The 16,685-nt window shown below is 43.7% G+C and overlaps 1 protein-coding gene across 2 annotated transcripts in view; it reads right to left on the minus strand.

Moving 5' to 3' along the window:
* The window catches only part of LARGE1 (LARGE xylosyl- and glucuronyltransferase 1), a 602,024-nt gene that overhangs the window by 432,829 nt on the left and 152,510 nt on the right, over positions 1-16,685 (minus strand). For both annotated transcript variants that reach the window (XM_082634479.1, XM_082634480.1), the window contains exon 2: positions 16,260-16,447. In XM_082634479.1, coding sequence (XP_082490605.1) covers positions 16,260-16,365 — 106 coding nt within the window. In that variant the 5' untranslated portion in view covers positions 16,366-16,447. The remainder of the gene's footprint in view (positions 1-16,259; positions 16,448-16,685) is intronic.

The following is a 16,685-nucleotide window of genomic DNA, read 5'->3' on the forward strand; positions in this document are numbered from 1 at the left end:
GTCCTTTTCTCTTTGTGACTCTTTAAATGTTCTCACAACAGGTCAACCGTGTGAAATAACTTTCCCCAAATGTGGCCGATGGGTTCATGATTGCCTGCAGGCGTATTTATGACTACAGTTACAATATACGTCTGTGTCTCCTTGCCTCCTCCCTCCCAACCCCCTGCTTTCTAACTGCAAATGTCTGGAAATACAGATGGATAGAAAGGAACAAATGGGGCATTCACCTTTTGCTTTTACTAAAAATGTTAACGGACACATCAATATCAAGCAGTGAATCAGGTGGTGATTCCAATTACACTACTGGCTGAGGCTTTGACCTTGGTTCATTAGGTCACATGCTCTAGACCTTGGGTGCCTCAGGGACCTTGTTTAGACCAGGTTGGTGATCTTTCCTAGGATGACCTTCCAACACTCTAGGAAAACAAGAGAGGGGAAGAAATCTAACACTTACTGCCATTCTATAACATGTACTCTACTTAGCCTGTTAACATGTGTATGAGGTACACAGTTTGTTCCCCTTCTCGTGGAGGAGAAACCGACCAGCAGTGATGTTAAGCAATTTGTCTATCGTCACCCTGTGATTTAAGTGTCACCTGTCATTTAGGGACACACTCCCTCACCATCAGCTCCTGCTCTAGGTAAAGTCCTTGGGTAGTTTTCAAAGGCTTGATCTGCTTAGGTTGTAAGCCTGCCTAGATGATTCCTAAAATCCATTCCTGCTCATAATTGTATGAGTCTATGGCAGAAACAAAGTACAAATTGCATTAAGGGTTTAACTGAATTTTCTGCTTATTATTGGCTTATGATAACCCTGTCAGCCACAGAACATGGTCTGCCTTCTCGTCCAAGATGGCCCCTGTTTCCATCTCAGGGTTTGTCTTGTCCTTGTCTGGAACTTAAGCATTTTCACTTTAAAATATCACCCATCAGTTGTTTCTATATCTGCAAGTTGTTGGGAGAGCACAGTTTGCAGGTTCTTTACAGTCACGGCCTGGGTTCCAATACAAGCTCCCTTACTTAAACCTGGGTGACCCTGGCCAAAGACTTGAAGATCCCTCAGCCTGCTTCCTCATCTATAAAATGGGACAAGAGTGAAGATGTTTGGAGGAAAAAATGAGATTATGTATGTAAAATACCTAGCCCAGCCCGAGGCAGACAGTAAGCCCAAACGTCCAAACTCAAAAAGTTAACATGGCCCTTTCACCTCTGCCATGCAAATGAGAGAGATACTTCTTCAGCTTTGGTCCTAGAATAAAGGAGATGTGAAACACAGCCAAAGTTCCACACACTAATGAAAACTGTGTTCAGCTTTTCACCTTTTCATTCAGTGCTTTTTGTGGAAGTCATAGTCACCCAGCAGCAGCCAGGTGGCTAACAGGGTCTTGGTGCTCCAGCCAGGTGTCAGGCCAAAGCCTCTGAGGTGGGAGAGCCAAGTTCAGGGAATTGGTCCATCAGAGACCTCCCGGCTCCACATAATATCAAACGGAGAAAATCTCCCAGAGATCTCCATCTCAACACCAGCACCCAGCTTCACTCAACGACCAGCAAGCCACAGTGCTGGACACCCTATGCCAAACAACTAGCAAGACAGGAACACAACCCCACCCATTAGCAGAGAGGCTGCCTAAAATCATAATAAGTCCATAGGTACCCTGAAACACACCACCAGACGTGGACCTGCCCACCACCAGAAAGACAAGATCCAGACTCATCCACCAGAATACAGGCACTAGTCCCCTCCACCAGGAAGCCTACACAACCCATTGAACCAACCTCAGCCACTGGGGACAGACACCAAAAACAACAGGAACTACGAACCTGCAGTCTGCAAAAAGGAGACCCCAAACACAGTAAGATAAGCAAAATGAGAAAACAGAAAAACACACAGCAGGTGAAGGAGTGAGATAAAAACCCACCAGACCTAACAAATGGAGAGGAAATAGGCAGTCTACCTGAAAAAGAATTCAGAGAACTAATAGTAAAGATGATCCAAAATCTTGGAAACAGAATGGAGAAAATAACAGAAACATTTAACAAGGACCTAGAAGAACTAAACCGCAAACATACGATGATGAACAACATAATAAATGAAATTAAAAATTCTCTAGAGGGAATCATTAGCAGAATAACTGACGCAGAAGAACGGATAAGTGACCTGGAAGATAAAATAGTGGAAATGACTGCTGCAGAGCAGAAAAAAGAATGAAAACAATTGAAGACAATCACAGAGACCTCTGGGACAACATTAAATGCACCAACATTCGAATTATAGGGGTTCCAGAAGAAGAAGAGAAAAAGAAAGGGACTGAGAAAATATTTGAAGAGATTATAGTTGAAAACTTCCCTAATATGGGAAAGGAAATAGTCAATCAAGCCCAGGAAGCATAGAGAGTTGCATACAGGATATATCCAAGGAGAAACACACCAAGACACATATTAATCAAACTACCAAAAATTAAATACAAAGAAAAAATATTAAAAGCAGCAAGGGAAAAACAACAAATAACATACAAGGGAATCCCCAAAAAGTTAACAACTAATCTTTCAGCAGAAACTCTGCAAGCCAGAAAGGAGTGGTAGGACTTATTTAAAGTGATGAAACAGAAAAACCTACAACCAAGATTACTCTACCCAGCAAGGATCTCATTCAGATTCAACAGAGAAATTAAAAGCTTTACATACAAGCAGAAGCTAAGAGAATTCAGCACAACCAAACTAGCTCTACAACAAATCCTAAAGGAACATCTCTAGGCAAGAAACACAAGAGAAGGAAAAGACCTACAATAACAAACCCAAAACAATTAAGAAACTGGTAATAGGAACACACATATCAATAACTACCTTAAATGTAAATAGATTAAATGCTCCACCCAAAACACACAGACTGGTTCAATGCATACAAAAACAACACCCATATATATGCTGTCTGCAAGAGATGCATTTCAGATCTAGGGACACATACAGACTGAAAGTGAGGGGATGGAAAAAGATATTCCATGCAAATGGAAATCAAAAGAAAGCTGGAGCAGCAATTCTCATAACAGACAAAATAGACTTTATGCACCCAACATAGGAGCACCTCAATACATAAGGCAAATGCTAACAGCCATAAAAGGAGAAACTGACACAATCACAGTAGGGGACTTTAACACCCCACTTTCACTAATGGACAGATCATCCAAAATGAAAATAACTAAGGAAACACAAGCTTTAAATGATGCATTAAACAAGATGGACTTAATTGATATTTATAGGACATTCCATCCAAAACCAACAGAATACACTTTCTTCTCAAGAGCTCATGGAATATTCTCCAGGATAGATCATATCCTGGGTCACAAAGCAAGCCTTGGTAAATTTAAGAAAATGGAAATCGTATCAAGTATCTTTTCCGACCACAATGCTATGAGACTAGATATCAATTACAGGAAAAAAATCTGTAAAAAATACAAACACATGGAGGCTAAACAATACACTACTAAATAACCAAGAGATCACTGAAGAAATCAAAGAGGAAATCAAAAAATACTTAGAAACAAATGACAATGAAAACACGATGACCCAAAACCTATGGGAAGCAGCAAAAGCAGTTCTAAGAGGGAAGTTTAGAGCAATACCATCCTACCTCAAGAAACAAAAAAAGTATCTCAAATAAACAACCTAACCTTACACCCAAAGCAATTAGAGAAAGAAGAACAAAAAAAACCCCAAAGTTAGCAGAAGGAAAGAAATCATAAAGATCAGATCAGAAATAAATGAAAAAGAAATGAAGGAAACAATAGCTAAGATGAATAAAACTAAAAGCTGGTTCTCTGAGAAGATAAACAAAATTGATAAACCACTAGCCCGACTCATCAAGAAAAAAAGGGAGAATAATGAATAGAATTAGAAATGAAAAAGGAGAAGTAACAACTGACCCTGCAGAGATATAAAGGATCATGAGAGATTACTACAAGCAACTGGATGCCAATAAAATGGACAACCTGGAAGAAATGGACAAATTCTTAGAAAAGCACAACATCCCGAGACTGAAACAGCATGAAACAGAAAATATAAACAGACCAATCACAAGCACCAAAATTGAAACTGTGATTAAAAATCTTCCAACAGGGCTTCCCTGGTGGCGCAGTGGTTGAGAATCTGCCTGCCGATGCAAGGGACACGGGTTCGTGCCCTGGTCCGGGAAGATACCACATGCCGTGGAGCGGCTGGGCCCGTGAGCCATGGCCGCTGAGCCTGCGCGTCCAGAGCCTGTGCTCCCCAGCAGGAGAGGCCACAACAGTGAGAGGCCCACGTACTGCAAAAAAAAAAAAAAAAAAAAAAAAAAAAAAACTCTTCCAACAAACAAAAGTCCAGGACTAGATGCCTTCACAGGCGAATTCTATCAAACATTTACAGAAGAGTTAACACCTATCCTTCTCAAACTCTTCCAAAATATAGCAGAGGGAGGAACACTCCCAAACTCATTCTACGAGGCCACCATCACCCCAATACCAAAACCAGACAAAGATTTTCCACACACACACACACACACAAAAATGACAGAACAATATCATTGATGAACATAGATATAAAAATCCTCAACAAAATATTAGGAAACAGATTCCAACAGCACCTTAAAAGGGTCATACACCATGATCAAGTGGGGTTTATTCCAGGAATGCAAGGATTCTTCAATATACACAAATCAATCAATGTGATAAATTATAAGAACAAATTGAATAAAAACCATATGATCATCTCAACAGATGCAGAAAAGGCTTCCGACAAAATGCAACACCCAGTTATGAGAAAAACTCTCCAGAAAGTAGGCATAGAGGGAACTTACCTCAACATAATAAAAGCCATATATGACAAACCCACAGCCAACAGTGTTCTCCATGGTGAAAAACTGAAACCATTTCCACTAAGATCAGGAACAAGACAAGGTTGCCCACTCTCACCACTATTATTCAACATAGTTTTGGAAGTTTTAGCCACAGCAATCAGAAAAGAACAAGAAATAAAAGGAATCCAAATCAGAAAAGAAGAATTAAAACTGTCACTGTTTGCAGATGACATGATACTACACATAGAGAATCCCAAAGATGCTACCAGAAAACTACTGGAGCTAATCAATGAATTTGGTAAAGTAGCAGGATATAAAATTAATGCACAGAAATCCCTTGCATTCCTATACATTAATGATGAAAAATCTGAAAGAGAAATTAAGGAAACACTCCCATTTACCATTGCAACAAAAAGAATAAAATACCTAGGAATAAACCTACTTAAGGAGACAAAAGACCTATATGCAGAAAACTATAAGACACTGATGAAAGAAATTAAAGATGATACAAACAGATGGAGAGGTATACCATGTTCTTGGATTCGAAGAATCAATAATGTGAAAGTGACTCTACTACCCAAAGCAATCTACAAATTCAATGTAATCCCTATCAAACTACCAAGGGCATTTTTCACAGAACTAGAACAAAATATTTCACAATTTGTATGGAAACACAAAAGACCCCGAATAGCCAAAGCAATCTTGAGAAAGAAAAATGGAGTTGGAGGAATCAGACTCCCTGACTTCACACTATACTGCAAAGCTACAGTAATCAAGACAGTACGGTACTGGCACAAAAACAGAAATATAGATCAATGGAACCGGATAGAAAGCCCAGAGATAAACCCACACACATACAGTCACCTTATCTTTGATGAAGAAGGCTAGAATATATAATGGAGAAAAGACAGCCTCTTCACTAAGTGGTGCTGGGAAAACTGGACAGCTACATGTAAAAGAATGAAATTAGAACACTCGCTAACACCATACACAAAAATAAACTCAAAATGGATTAAAGACCTAAATGTAAGGCCAGACACTATCAAACTCTTAGAGGAAAACACAGGCAGAACACTCTATAACATACATCACAGCAAGATCCTTTTTGACCCACCTCCTAGAGAAATGGAAATAAAAACAAAAACAAGCAAATGGGACCTAATGAAACTTAAAAGCTTTTGCACAGCAAAGGAAACCATAAACCAGACGAAAAGACAACCCTCAGAATGGGAGAACATATTTGCAAATGAAGCAACTGACAAAGGATTACTCTCCCAATATACAGGCAGCTCATGCAGCTCAATATCAAAAGACACACAACCCGGGCTTCCCCGGTGGCACAGTGGTTGAGAGTCCATCTGCCGATGCAGGGGACATGGGTTCGTGCCCCGGTCTGGGAAGATCACACATGCCGCGGAGTGGCTAGACCTGTGAGCCATGGCCGCTGAGCCTGTGCGTCCGGAGCCTGTGCTCCCCAACGGGAGAGACCACAACAGTGAGAGGCCTGCGTACCGCGCCCCCCCCCCAAAAAGACAAACAACCCAGTCCAAAAATGGGCAGAACACCTAAACAGACATTTCTCCAAAGTAGGTATACAGATTGCCAACAAACACATGAAAGAATGCTCAACATCACTAATCATTAGAGAAATGCAAATCAAAACTACAGTGAGGTATCCCCTCACACTAGTCAGTACAGCCATCATCAGAGAATCTACAAACAATAAGTGCTGGAGAGGGTATGGAGAAAAGGGAACCCTCTTGCACTGTTGGTGGGAATGTAAACTGATACAGCCACTATGGAGAACAGTATGGAGATTCCTTTAAAAACTAAAAACAGAACTACCATACGACCCAGCAATCTACTGGGCATATACCCTGAGAAAACCATAATTCAAAAAGAGTCAGGTATCACAATGTTCATTGCAGCTCTATTTACAATAGCCAGGACATGGCAGCAACCTAAGTGTACATCGACAGATGAATGGATAAAGAAGATGTGGCATATATATACAATGGAATATTACTCAGCCATAAAAAAATGAAATTGAGTTATTTGTAGTGAGGTGGATGGACCTAGAGTCTGTCATACAGAGTGAAGCAAGTCAGAGAGAAAAACAAATACCATACACTAACACATATATATGGAATCTTAAAAAAAAAATGGTTTTGAAGAACCTAGTTGCAGGACAGGAATAAATATGCAGATGCAGAGAATGGACCTGAGGACACGGGGAGGGGGAAGTGTAAGCTGGGATGAAGTGAGAGAGTGGCACGGACATATATACACTACCAAATGTAAAACAGATAGCTAGTGGGAAGCAGCCACATAGCACAGGGAGATCAGCTGGGTGCTCTGTGACCACCTAGAGGGGTGGGATAGGGAGGGTGGGAGGGAGACCGAAGACGGAGGGGATATGGGGAGATATGTATACATACAGCTGATTCACTTTGTTATACAGAAGAAACGAACACACCATTGTAAAGCAATTATACTCCAATAAAGATGTTTAAAAAAAAAAGAAGTTAACATGAGCCCAACCGGGGTCAGCAAGTGAGGTAGCAAAGACCAGGGGCTCTTTCTTCTCAATTCAGCTCTGAGCACGGGATGACACAGCGACAACCAGGGAGGGCAGGGACCATGACAAAGTGGATCATCCACACAATGGGCAAAGGAACAGCTACTACTCAGCTCCAGCCAATGGGTGCTATCGTGAAATGAGGGTCCAGTTTGTTAGGTATTTCCCTTTTATTAAGAAAAGCCAGATATCATGATTTTTATGTGCAATCTCCACATTTTTAACTGTTTATAATGAATTCAAAAACGGTAAAGGCAGTTGGCAGGCCAAGCCCAACACACCTGCAGGCCAGAGGCAGCCAATTACTGTTTAACAAGCAATAAACAGGGCTATTGCTTCCATTATAGTTGTAGTTTAAATAGTACATAGCCTTTTCATGTTTTCCTATCTCCTACAATACAGTAAAAGTTTTCTTTTTCCAGGCACCACGGCTTTATGAAGATGTTTATTGACTAATGCAGATGGGAATGTTTATCCGATGTGGTTTGGTGTCCATATTATGAAATAATATCATTTTAATATTAATTGGAGCTATGTCATTGCCAGAGTTCTGGTAGGAATACTGGTCTTGTTTCAAATTGATGAAAACACTCTTTCAGAATTAGGGTTTTATGGGCAAATTTCCGATCTTGAAGTCAGAGCTGTGATCAGACCCTCACAGGGGGAATACATGTCCAAATGGTGAGGTATAGAAGGAAGAAAAAATGGAAATGTGGTTACACAGAAACGTTAAACATCTATCTCCATAGGAAAGTCCCATGCTTCAAAAGCATTTGAATTTCAAAGTTAAACAGTGACATAGATTCTTAAATCCCAAAGGTTAATAAAATCCCTCAGCTGAAGAGAATGCAAGACCCACACCAGCTCTTCAAATTCAGCTACTTATTTAATTCAGGTACTTATCCAAGACCTGCATAGGTTAAAAAATAAATAAATAAAACATATACAGGAAAGTAAACAAATCATAAATGAAAAACTGGATGAAATGTCACAAAGTGAACACACCTGTATAATCACACAGGTTAAAAAGTAAATTCAATTACTGCCAGCACCCCAAAGTCTTCTTTTTGTCCTGTCCCAGTCTCATCTCCACCCCTAAATTACTGTTTGCCCATATAATTCAAATCATACAGTATTTATTCTTTTGTGTCTGTCTTCTTTTGTGCAGTATTATCTGTGGGTAGATTTTCATGGCTCTGCTGTACTTCATATATATATGAATATATATGCCACTATTTATGTGTTTATTTTCGCTGTGGACAGGCATTTCACACACACCGATGTGAACGTGCTCTTACACGTCTTTTGTGCTAATGTGGACACATTTCTCTCTGGTAGATGGCTGGGGACAGAACTGATATGTTGGGCTGATAACACCAGAGTCTTCCACGTAGTTACACAAGTGGCTCTCATTTACTTAAAATTAACAGACCTCCTTAACCATCAACAGGTTGATGAAATCCCCCTCCACTTGTTAAATTGGTATCTGAAACTAAAAAAATAAATGAAATCACTTGCAGACCAGAACCCCCAAAGAGCAGAAGTTCTGGGCCTTTCATTTCAGAAAACCTTAACCTATCACTGGTTCCCGATGAAGCACCTATTATAGGCAATGTATTATAATCCAAAATTATTTGAACAGGCAAACATGCCTGAATACAATGCCTTTTTCATGAGCACTAAGTCCTGCTAGATAGTCATGTGTCAAATCAAAATTATTGAAGCCAAAACTCCTGGAGCAGGGTAAGATGTCCATATGAGAAAGTAGATGGTACAACACCACTTTACTTTGTCTCTAAAGAACAATAACAAGATGGAGGGGATGCAGGAGCATAGGACTGGGGGGGAGGGGTATGGAGGGCCAAATAATGGTTCCCCAAGTATGTCCACATCCTAATCCCCACAACCTGTGACTATGTTACCTTACCTGGCAAAAGGGACTTGGCAGGTGTGATTAAATTAACGATTTTGAGATGGGACAATTATCCTGGATTATCCAGATGGGCTCAATGTAATCACAAGGGTCCTTGTAAGAGGGAGGCAGGAAGGTCACAATCAGCGAAGGAGATGTGACCACAGAGGCAGAGGTCACAGTCAGAAAAAGTAATTTGAAGATGCTACTCTGCTGGCCTTGGAGATGGAGGAAGGGGCCACAAGCCAAGGAAAACGGCAGCCTTTAGAAAATGAAAAAGGCCGGGAGATGAATTCTCCCCTGGGGTCTCCAGAAGAAACCAGCCCTGGCAGCATCTTGGCTTTAGCCCAATGAGACTCATTTTAGGTTTCTGGCTTCTGAAACTGTTCAGGTAATAAATCTGTGCTTTTTAAAGCCACTACATTTGTGGTAATTGGCTCCAGCAGCCGCTGGAAACTATTACAAGGCAGCTGCTGGGATTAGTGGAAACCAGTTTTCCTGACTCATGGTCTAAGACTCTTGCCATGAGCTCTTCCAGGAGATGCAGGAGATGCAGCCAACTGATGCATCAGGGTCATTTTCTCCACCCCAGCAAGATCACCGATATGATTTTAACATCAAAAGCTGGGTTTAAGGAAAGTAGAGGTTACCTTAGCAACCAACTCACAACCAAATAAAATCATGATAGACTTCCCCTGCCCTCTCAGCTTCTAAGACCTTGAAGAGATGCCTTTTTGCCCAAGGCAAGAACCGCAGACACACGCAGCCCCTGTGCCCTGTGGCGGGGCACCACTCACAGAGTCTCACTTGCACATTCTCATCTGTTGTAGGCTTTTGCTTAGGCCTGGCACCGGGACTAGTAAGCACCGGCTAGGAAAGCCCTTCACTTCTGATCTATTTTGTAAAAAAATCAATATGGCTTTTATATGACCCTTACCATCTCACTTCACATTCAGCATCCTATGTTCTCATACCCCATAACACCCTTGTACAGTAATATCCGTATGAAGTCGGGGCCATTGGCAGGAAGGCAGAATAACTGGGCTGCCGTCAAAGCTGCCCCACAGCCTAGCCTCAGGGGCTAATGAAAGCTTCAGCACATTAACCGCTAGCACCTTGCACGGTCCGAATTCACAGACCTCCTGGCACCGTGTCTGGGCTGACGGATGGGGAGAGGGGATGCAGGGCTGGGAAATCAGTCATGTTTGGTCAAGCCCGCATCTCCCCTACTCCTCTGTTCACGTGCCCCGTGACCCCCTGTGACGATAAAACCAAGAAAACGCTTTAACTTACAACGCTGGTTCTCACTGCAACTCTGCAAAACGGTCAGATGTCAGGACCTCACTTCTTCCGGTTGAAATTTATAGTGACGACTCTCAAGCCATTCAGTTCAGGAGGAGTTTGTGTTGATAAGAAGCGCATGAACAGTGAAGAGGTTTCAGGAACGACGAGATGCAGGTGCGGGCTGAAATCGGCTAGGAATTAATATCCTGTGCCTGTTCACGACACTGCTTTTAAATGTTCCGGACGTTGCAGCCTCTGAAGACATTTGCCTTTAAATAACACCCACACCCTCGCCGGCCCACCTCCCTGACCACAGGAAGCGTCTGCGAAGCGTCTGCGCAGCGTCTGCGCAGAGCTGCTTATAAAGGATCAGAGGGCAACGTGTAAACAATTTTCTGAACCACTGAAAAGCACCCTTTTCCACCTGCTGCTAACTCAATAGCAGCTGAACGTCATCTCCCTGATGGGCAGAAAAGAAAGAACCACACCCCACAAACAAAACTTTCATGCCCATGAGAAAAGGCGATTCTGGCAGAAAATAACAGACATGCTCTAAATTCAAGTGGAGGGGTGTTGAAGCAGAACTAGTCATGTCCCAGAATTAACATCCCAAACCAGAAGGCAGGTGAGGCTCCTGGCACCCTATCCTGAGGTCTCAAAATCAGAGATGCCCAGAGCACTGGCTCCCGCTGCCCTTACTAGCAGAACCCTTTCCAGCCAACATTTACTAAGAACCCACCAGAGGGATGCTCAGGCTGTGGGAATGTGATGATGAGTAAAACAGACTCTTGTCTCAAGAATCTCACAGGCAAATGGTTCGAAAGATACCAAACAAGCAAAATACCCCTCGGTGAGTGTTGCCAGAGAAGTTTCCATACAGGATCAGACACGAGAGGAAAATGACACTGAATATGGGCACTGAAGGTGCAGGCTGGGAGGAAGGGTTGTGGAAACAGAGAACTCTATCCTGGGCAGAAAGAGCAAAAATGAAGGCGTTTTCTCAGGGTGTTGGATGAGGCACCCTCACCTGAGTGAAGACAGAAATTAGAAGCTAAGGGAGAAAGCCTGTGAAAGACCCCAGAGCCACGAGAAGGAGTCTGGAGTTAATCCGAGAAGCAATGAAGACAGCTGTCAGCACTTAAAGGCAGAAGAGTGCACATTCCTTCGCTCATTCGCTCATTCGACAAACTGTTCTCCTGGCACGTAGTAGGGGCTAGAGATGGAAGGATGGACAGAGTGAACCACCTCCCTCCTGATGCCTGTAGTCAGTCGTGAAGACAGCAATTATTAAAAACAAGAAAAACGAAGTGCCCTGAGTAGGAGGGAGGAGAAAGGATGAGGAGTTGGTGGGGAGCGGGGGCGGGGTCAGGACGGGGTAGCTGAGGAAGCCAGCGAGTTAAGGGTGAGGGGCAATCATGTTTAAGCTGAGACAGGAGGATCTCAGGCAGGCAGGCAAAGACAGGAGGGGAAGGAACAGCATGTGCAAAGTCCAGAGGACCGAGGGCGGTGCACACCAGCATCAAGGAAGTCTAGCGTGGCCGGATGGGGAATGTGAGGAGGGTGCGAGGAGATGGGGCTGGAGGGCAGACGAGGATGGCTGCCACATCAGTCCTGATGCCAAAGGATGAACGCAGACAGCTGAGCCAGGGCATCAGAGGTGCTGAAAGGAAGGAAACGAGAGACACAGAGGCAAGAGGTCAAGATCAGATTCAACAGGATATGGCAACCAAGCGATGGAGGGAATGAAGAAGGAAGAGAATGAAGGCTTAGAGCCTGGAGCACGGGTAGCTGGGGGTGTTCATGGAGATGGTAGAGGAACAGAGGAGGGTGTGGGAAGAAATGAAGTCATAGCATTTAGGAACTTCGGGATTAAAGCACCAGCAAAAAAAATCCCCTGATGAGCATCCTCAACCAATGGTCACTTGGCCTTTGACAAACAGCTCTGGGAAGGGGGACCTCAATGCTTTCCCAGACGGTGCACTCCAACGCCTGGCGAATGTGTCAGAACAGCCGTTCTTTCTTACACTGAGAAAGGTCCTGCTTCGCCATAACTTTTATGCACTGATCCTGGATCCACACTCCTGAGCAAATCACAATAAGCCTATTCCCTCCTCCTGTCCTATTTCCCATTAATTGGAGAAGATTCTGCTCATTTCCAATTCATTCACACCCAATGCTTAGAATCATAAGCGTGTAGAATGTTAGTGCACCAACAGGTGAGCTTCCTTTCTACAACGTCGTTTCAAGCAGGAAGAGGTAAAGAGAGAGGCATGATCATGCCCCAAATCACCAACTACTCTGGCTGAGTTGATTTTAGAGCCTGAGACCCTGACCCCAGCCAGGGCTCTCTCAATATATCGTGCTTCTGCGTGTAATCTGACTCCAGAGTCTTCTGCTAAGAGCATCCACATCTCAGGGAGAGTTCTAGACTCTGCTCTCAGGAGATGATCCATTGAAATTAAACAGGGTTGAAAAATAAATACACCCACATAAAGCCTGAATAGCATTACCATGAATCCAGGCAGCTACTCTTGTCCCTTATTTATGGCTCCACCTGCCTTGAACCAGAAAACTCAAGGGTATCAGTAAGTGGACTGAAAAGTTGTTATGTTTAACTACAGAGAAAAGGATGTCTCTGCAGGCTCTTTTGGAAGTGTACCGATGCCTGGGGCAACCAGCAGGAACTCTGAGGAGGAAACCTTTGTCTCTGGATAAACACTCAGCCTTTTCTAGTCTCAAGGTCTCTGGGTCAGGACGGGTCAGGCAGATCACCCTGTGCAATTGCCCCTGATGCTCACACTTCTGTTTGCACACCTCTCATCCCTCCCTCCCAGGGCAGCTCGTCCCAGCAGTGGACAGAATGACCCTTATTATGAGGAGCTTGCCATCTGGCTCCCTGCCACGTCCTTCCATAGACTCAAGGGCCATCAGAGTAAGCCTGATCTCTTTCAGGTGATGGCCCTTTGACTGCTGGCTGAAGCTGATCCTGTACACCTGGAGCCTTTGCTTCTCCAAGGCAAACAGCCCCATTTTTTCCACTATTTAGTATGAAACAAGGTTTGAGTTGACACGATCATTCACCTATATTCTCCTAAATGTGCTGACCTGTCTAGATTGTTCTTAAATGGTAGCATCCAGAAATAAATGCAGTGGACCGGTGGACTGATACCCGGTAAAAGAAATCCGTCACCTTCATCTTTCTAGCTAGAATGCTTCTGTTAATGTACCCACGTCATCCAGCCCCTATTTAATGTAATCTATCTGCCAGCCTAATAAAATCATTCAAAGTCAAGGAGCACAGTCCCTCTATCGGCCAGGGCTGGACCAGAGAGCATGATGCTGTAAAGTGACCTTCAAGTCAATATCAGCCCATCACTAAGCACAGCCAGGTATGAATTCTCCAAAACCCAGATCAACTCCTAGTTTCTCCTCTTTGGGGAACTGCACCATTTACCTTTGGGGGCCACCTCTCCCCAGTTTCCCTCCGCATGCTTAAGGGAACTCTTCTCTACCCTGTGACCAGACATAGGCACAGGGCTCATGGCTGCCCTCACTAGCCTCCCCCAACCACAGTGAGTGCTCTCCAGACCACGAGTGACCAGAGGCAATCCAATCAGAGGTAATGCTGGAGAATTAGGGGGAGGAAGTCCTCCTTTTTCTACAAGGGACTGGTAAGGATAAGTTGTAAGCCAAAGCTTTCACTGTGTAGGAAAAGCTACTCTTGAAAGAAACCATAGCAGAGAGAAGTAGAGCAAAGGAAAGTAGAGAGACAGAGCTACAGAAATATCACTGGGGCCCCTGGATCCAACCCTGCCTGAAGCTAGCCCTACCTTTGAACTTACTACTTGTATTAGTCCCCAAATTGCCTTTTTGCCAAAATTATTTGATGTTGGGTTTCTACCAATGAGTGAAAAATCAAAATTGTACAATTTCCCTCACACACATCCAAAAACATCATGTGACACTTTGTCAGCACCACCTCCCGCCCCCCACCGAAGTCTACCCTCACTGAAGCCCGATCCACAACATGGTATTACAGCTCTCAAGTCCAATAATCCAGGCCACATCTTGCCTGGCTTTGGGCCCTTGGGGACGTCACTGAAGCTGATCTTCCTTGCCCTCCTCATCTGTCCCCGCCACATAGGATTATTGTGGAGAAAGAGTTAGCAGGTGTCAAGTCCTTACAACAACGCCAGGCATGTAGAAATGCTCAAAATATTACGGTGTCTATTGTTATCATCATTATAGTTATTGTTGTTATACTATGATCATTATAGTTATACTGGCAAAGTCAATGTTTTAGTGTATTCAACCCGTGCCAGTACCGATGCCCTTGGCCTTCGTTCATAGGGTCTCGTCCATCATCCCTGGAGGATGCTTCCTTCGACCTCTTCCAGTGCCAAAACCAACTCACCTTCCTCCCTCTGATCTCTGTGCCAAAAATTAACCATCCACTGCCATGCATAATCTATCTAGCTGCTTAGATGAGAGCTCTACTACTCCAGGGATGTCTGGGGCAGGAAAGGGACAGGGGTGTGGCCCTGGGCCCTTCCCTGCTATGCAGGCACAGAGTTCCACCTCATTTATATTCAGCCTAGCGACCTCAGGGCAAACCTCAGGCAGTGAACTCCTAATTAAAAGGTAGCCTTGAGCTGTCAATAAAATTATGCATTAAGGACATGCATTAAAAAAACACAGTAGTGACTTCCTGGAGACAGGTTTTCACTTGAGAGATATATATATATATATATATATATATATATATTTTTTTTTTTTTTTAACTCAAGTGTTGGGGTAAATAAACAGAAAGTATGCTCTTCAACACTGCCACTCCTTCCCTCCCCGAAGCTTAGAAAACCATCTTTGATACTCAGAACACTGCACTGCATTTGAAACCGCTGGCTGGAAAGGATGTGAGACTCGTCTTTTCTGTGGATTTCGGGAACGCGGCAGGGATGAGCATTTGTTATTTGTTTGGGGAAGGCGATTCCTTTGCTGAGCTCCTGTACTCAGCTGGTCGGGTCGTCATCACTGCTCATCTTCTGTACCCAGCCCGCCTGACAGCCTCAATCACCCTCTCCCCCAGCGCCCTGGGCTTGCCTTATCTTAACAGAGTATCATGTACAGCAATGAACAGAGATCACATGTTAACCTGTCTCCTCCATTGCACGCAGAAGGTCCAAATCTGTTATCACCGGATTCCCAGTACCTGGTTTAGCACAGATGTTAAACAGTAGCAAAATGCTGAATGTGCAGATAAGTGAATGAATAGATGAAAGAATGAATGAAACATCTTACTCCACAAACAGCTAAGTAATCCCCCCAGGACCCAACCTTTTCCCCTTTATCGACACGGCGATCAGCCTGCACAGCTGCTATCTGACGTTTGTGTAACCTCCGCCACGCTGCTGCATCCAGGGGCGCCTTATTTTTGCTTTTTTATTTAGCTTTTCCTCCTCCCATTACCAACTCCCTCTCATTCCCTCTGTAAACCTAGGCAAATCTTTTCCTGTCATCGGGCATCAAAATTCCATTGTTCTACAGAATGAGAAGCTGGGATTAGAAGACTTGGAGGTTTTTCCTAGGACTCTGGGACACAGCCAGTGTTCCTTCTTCCCTCCATCCCTCTCCCTGTGGGAAAGCTTCCTTCTTACCTTCAAAGCTCCCAGCAAACAGGTAAAGCCAGGTGATGGCTGGGATGCAGAGCAGAGTCAACGAGGCAGCCAGGAATTTCCGTCTCCCTCTGCAGATTCCCAGCATCCTCTCGGAAGTGGCAATCCCTAATCCCAGCGCCGTTTCTCTGCCCGGAGCGTGGAGTCCTCGGCCTCCCTCATAATACTTTCTGAAAGAAAGAGCAAAGAGGAAGGGCTGAGTTCTTAGCACTGTCAATGGATGCAAATTGCAAAAGAGAAATATCCTGCAGATCCTGAGACTGGTTCGACTCATCTACAATTTCCTGCTAACCTTTCATCCCAAGAGATGGTGCTGCAGTCTTGCAGTCTACCCAAACTGAGAGAGTTCTTTACAAAATAAACAAATACAGGATGATACAAACTATAACAGATCTGTCTCTCTCTCAC

This window comes from Mesoplodon mirus (genome assembly GCF_964341445.2).
Source record: "Mesoplodon mirus genome assembly, chromosome: 11".
NCBI lineage: Eukaryota > Metazoa > Chordata > Mammalia > Artiodactyla > Ziphiidae > Mesoplodon > Mesoplodon mirus.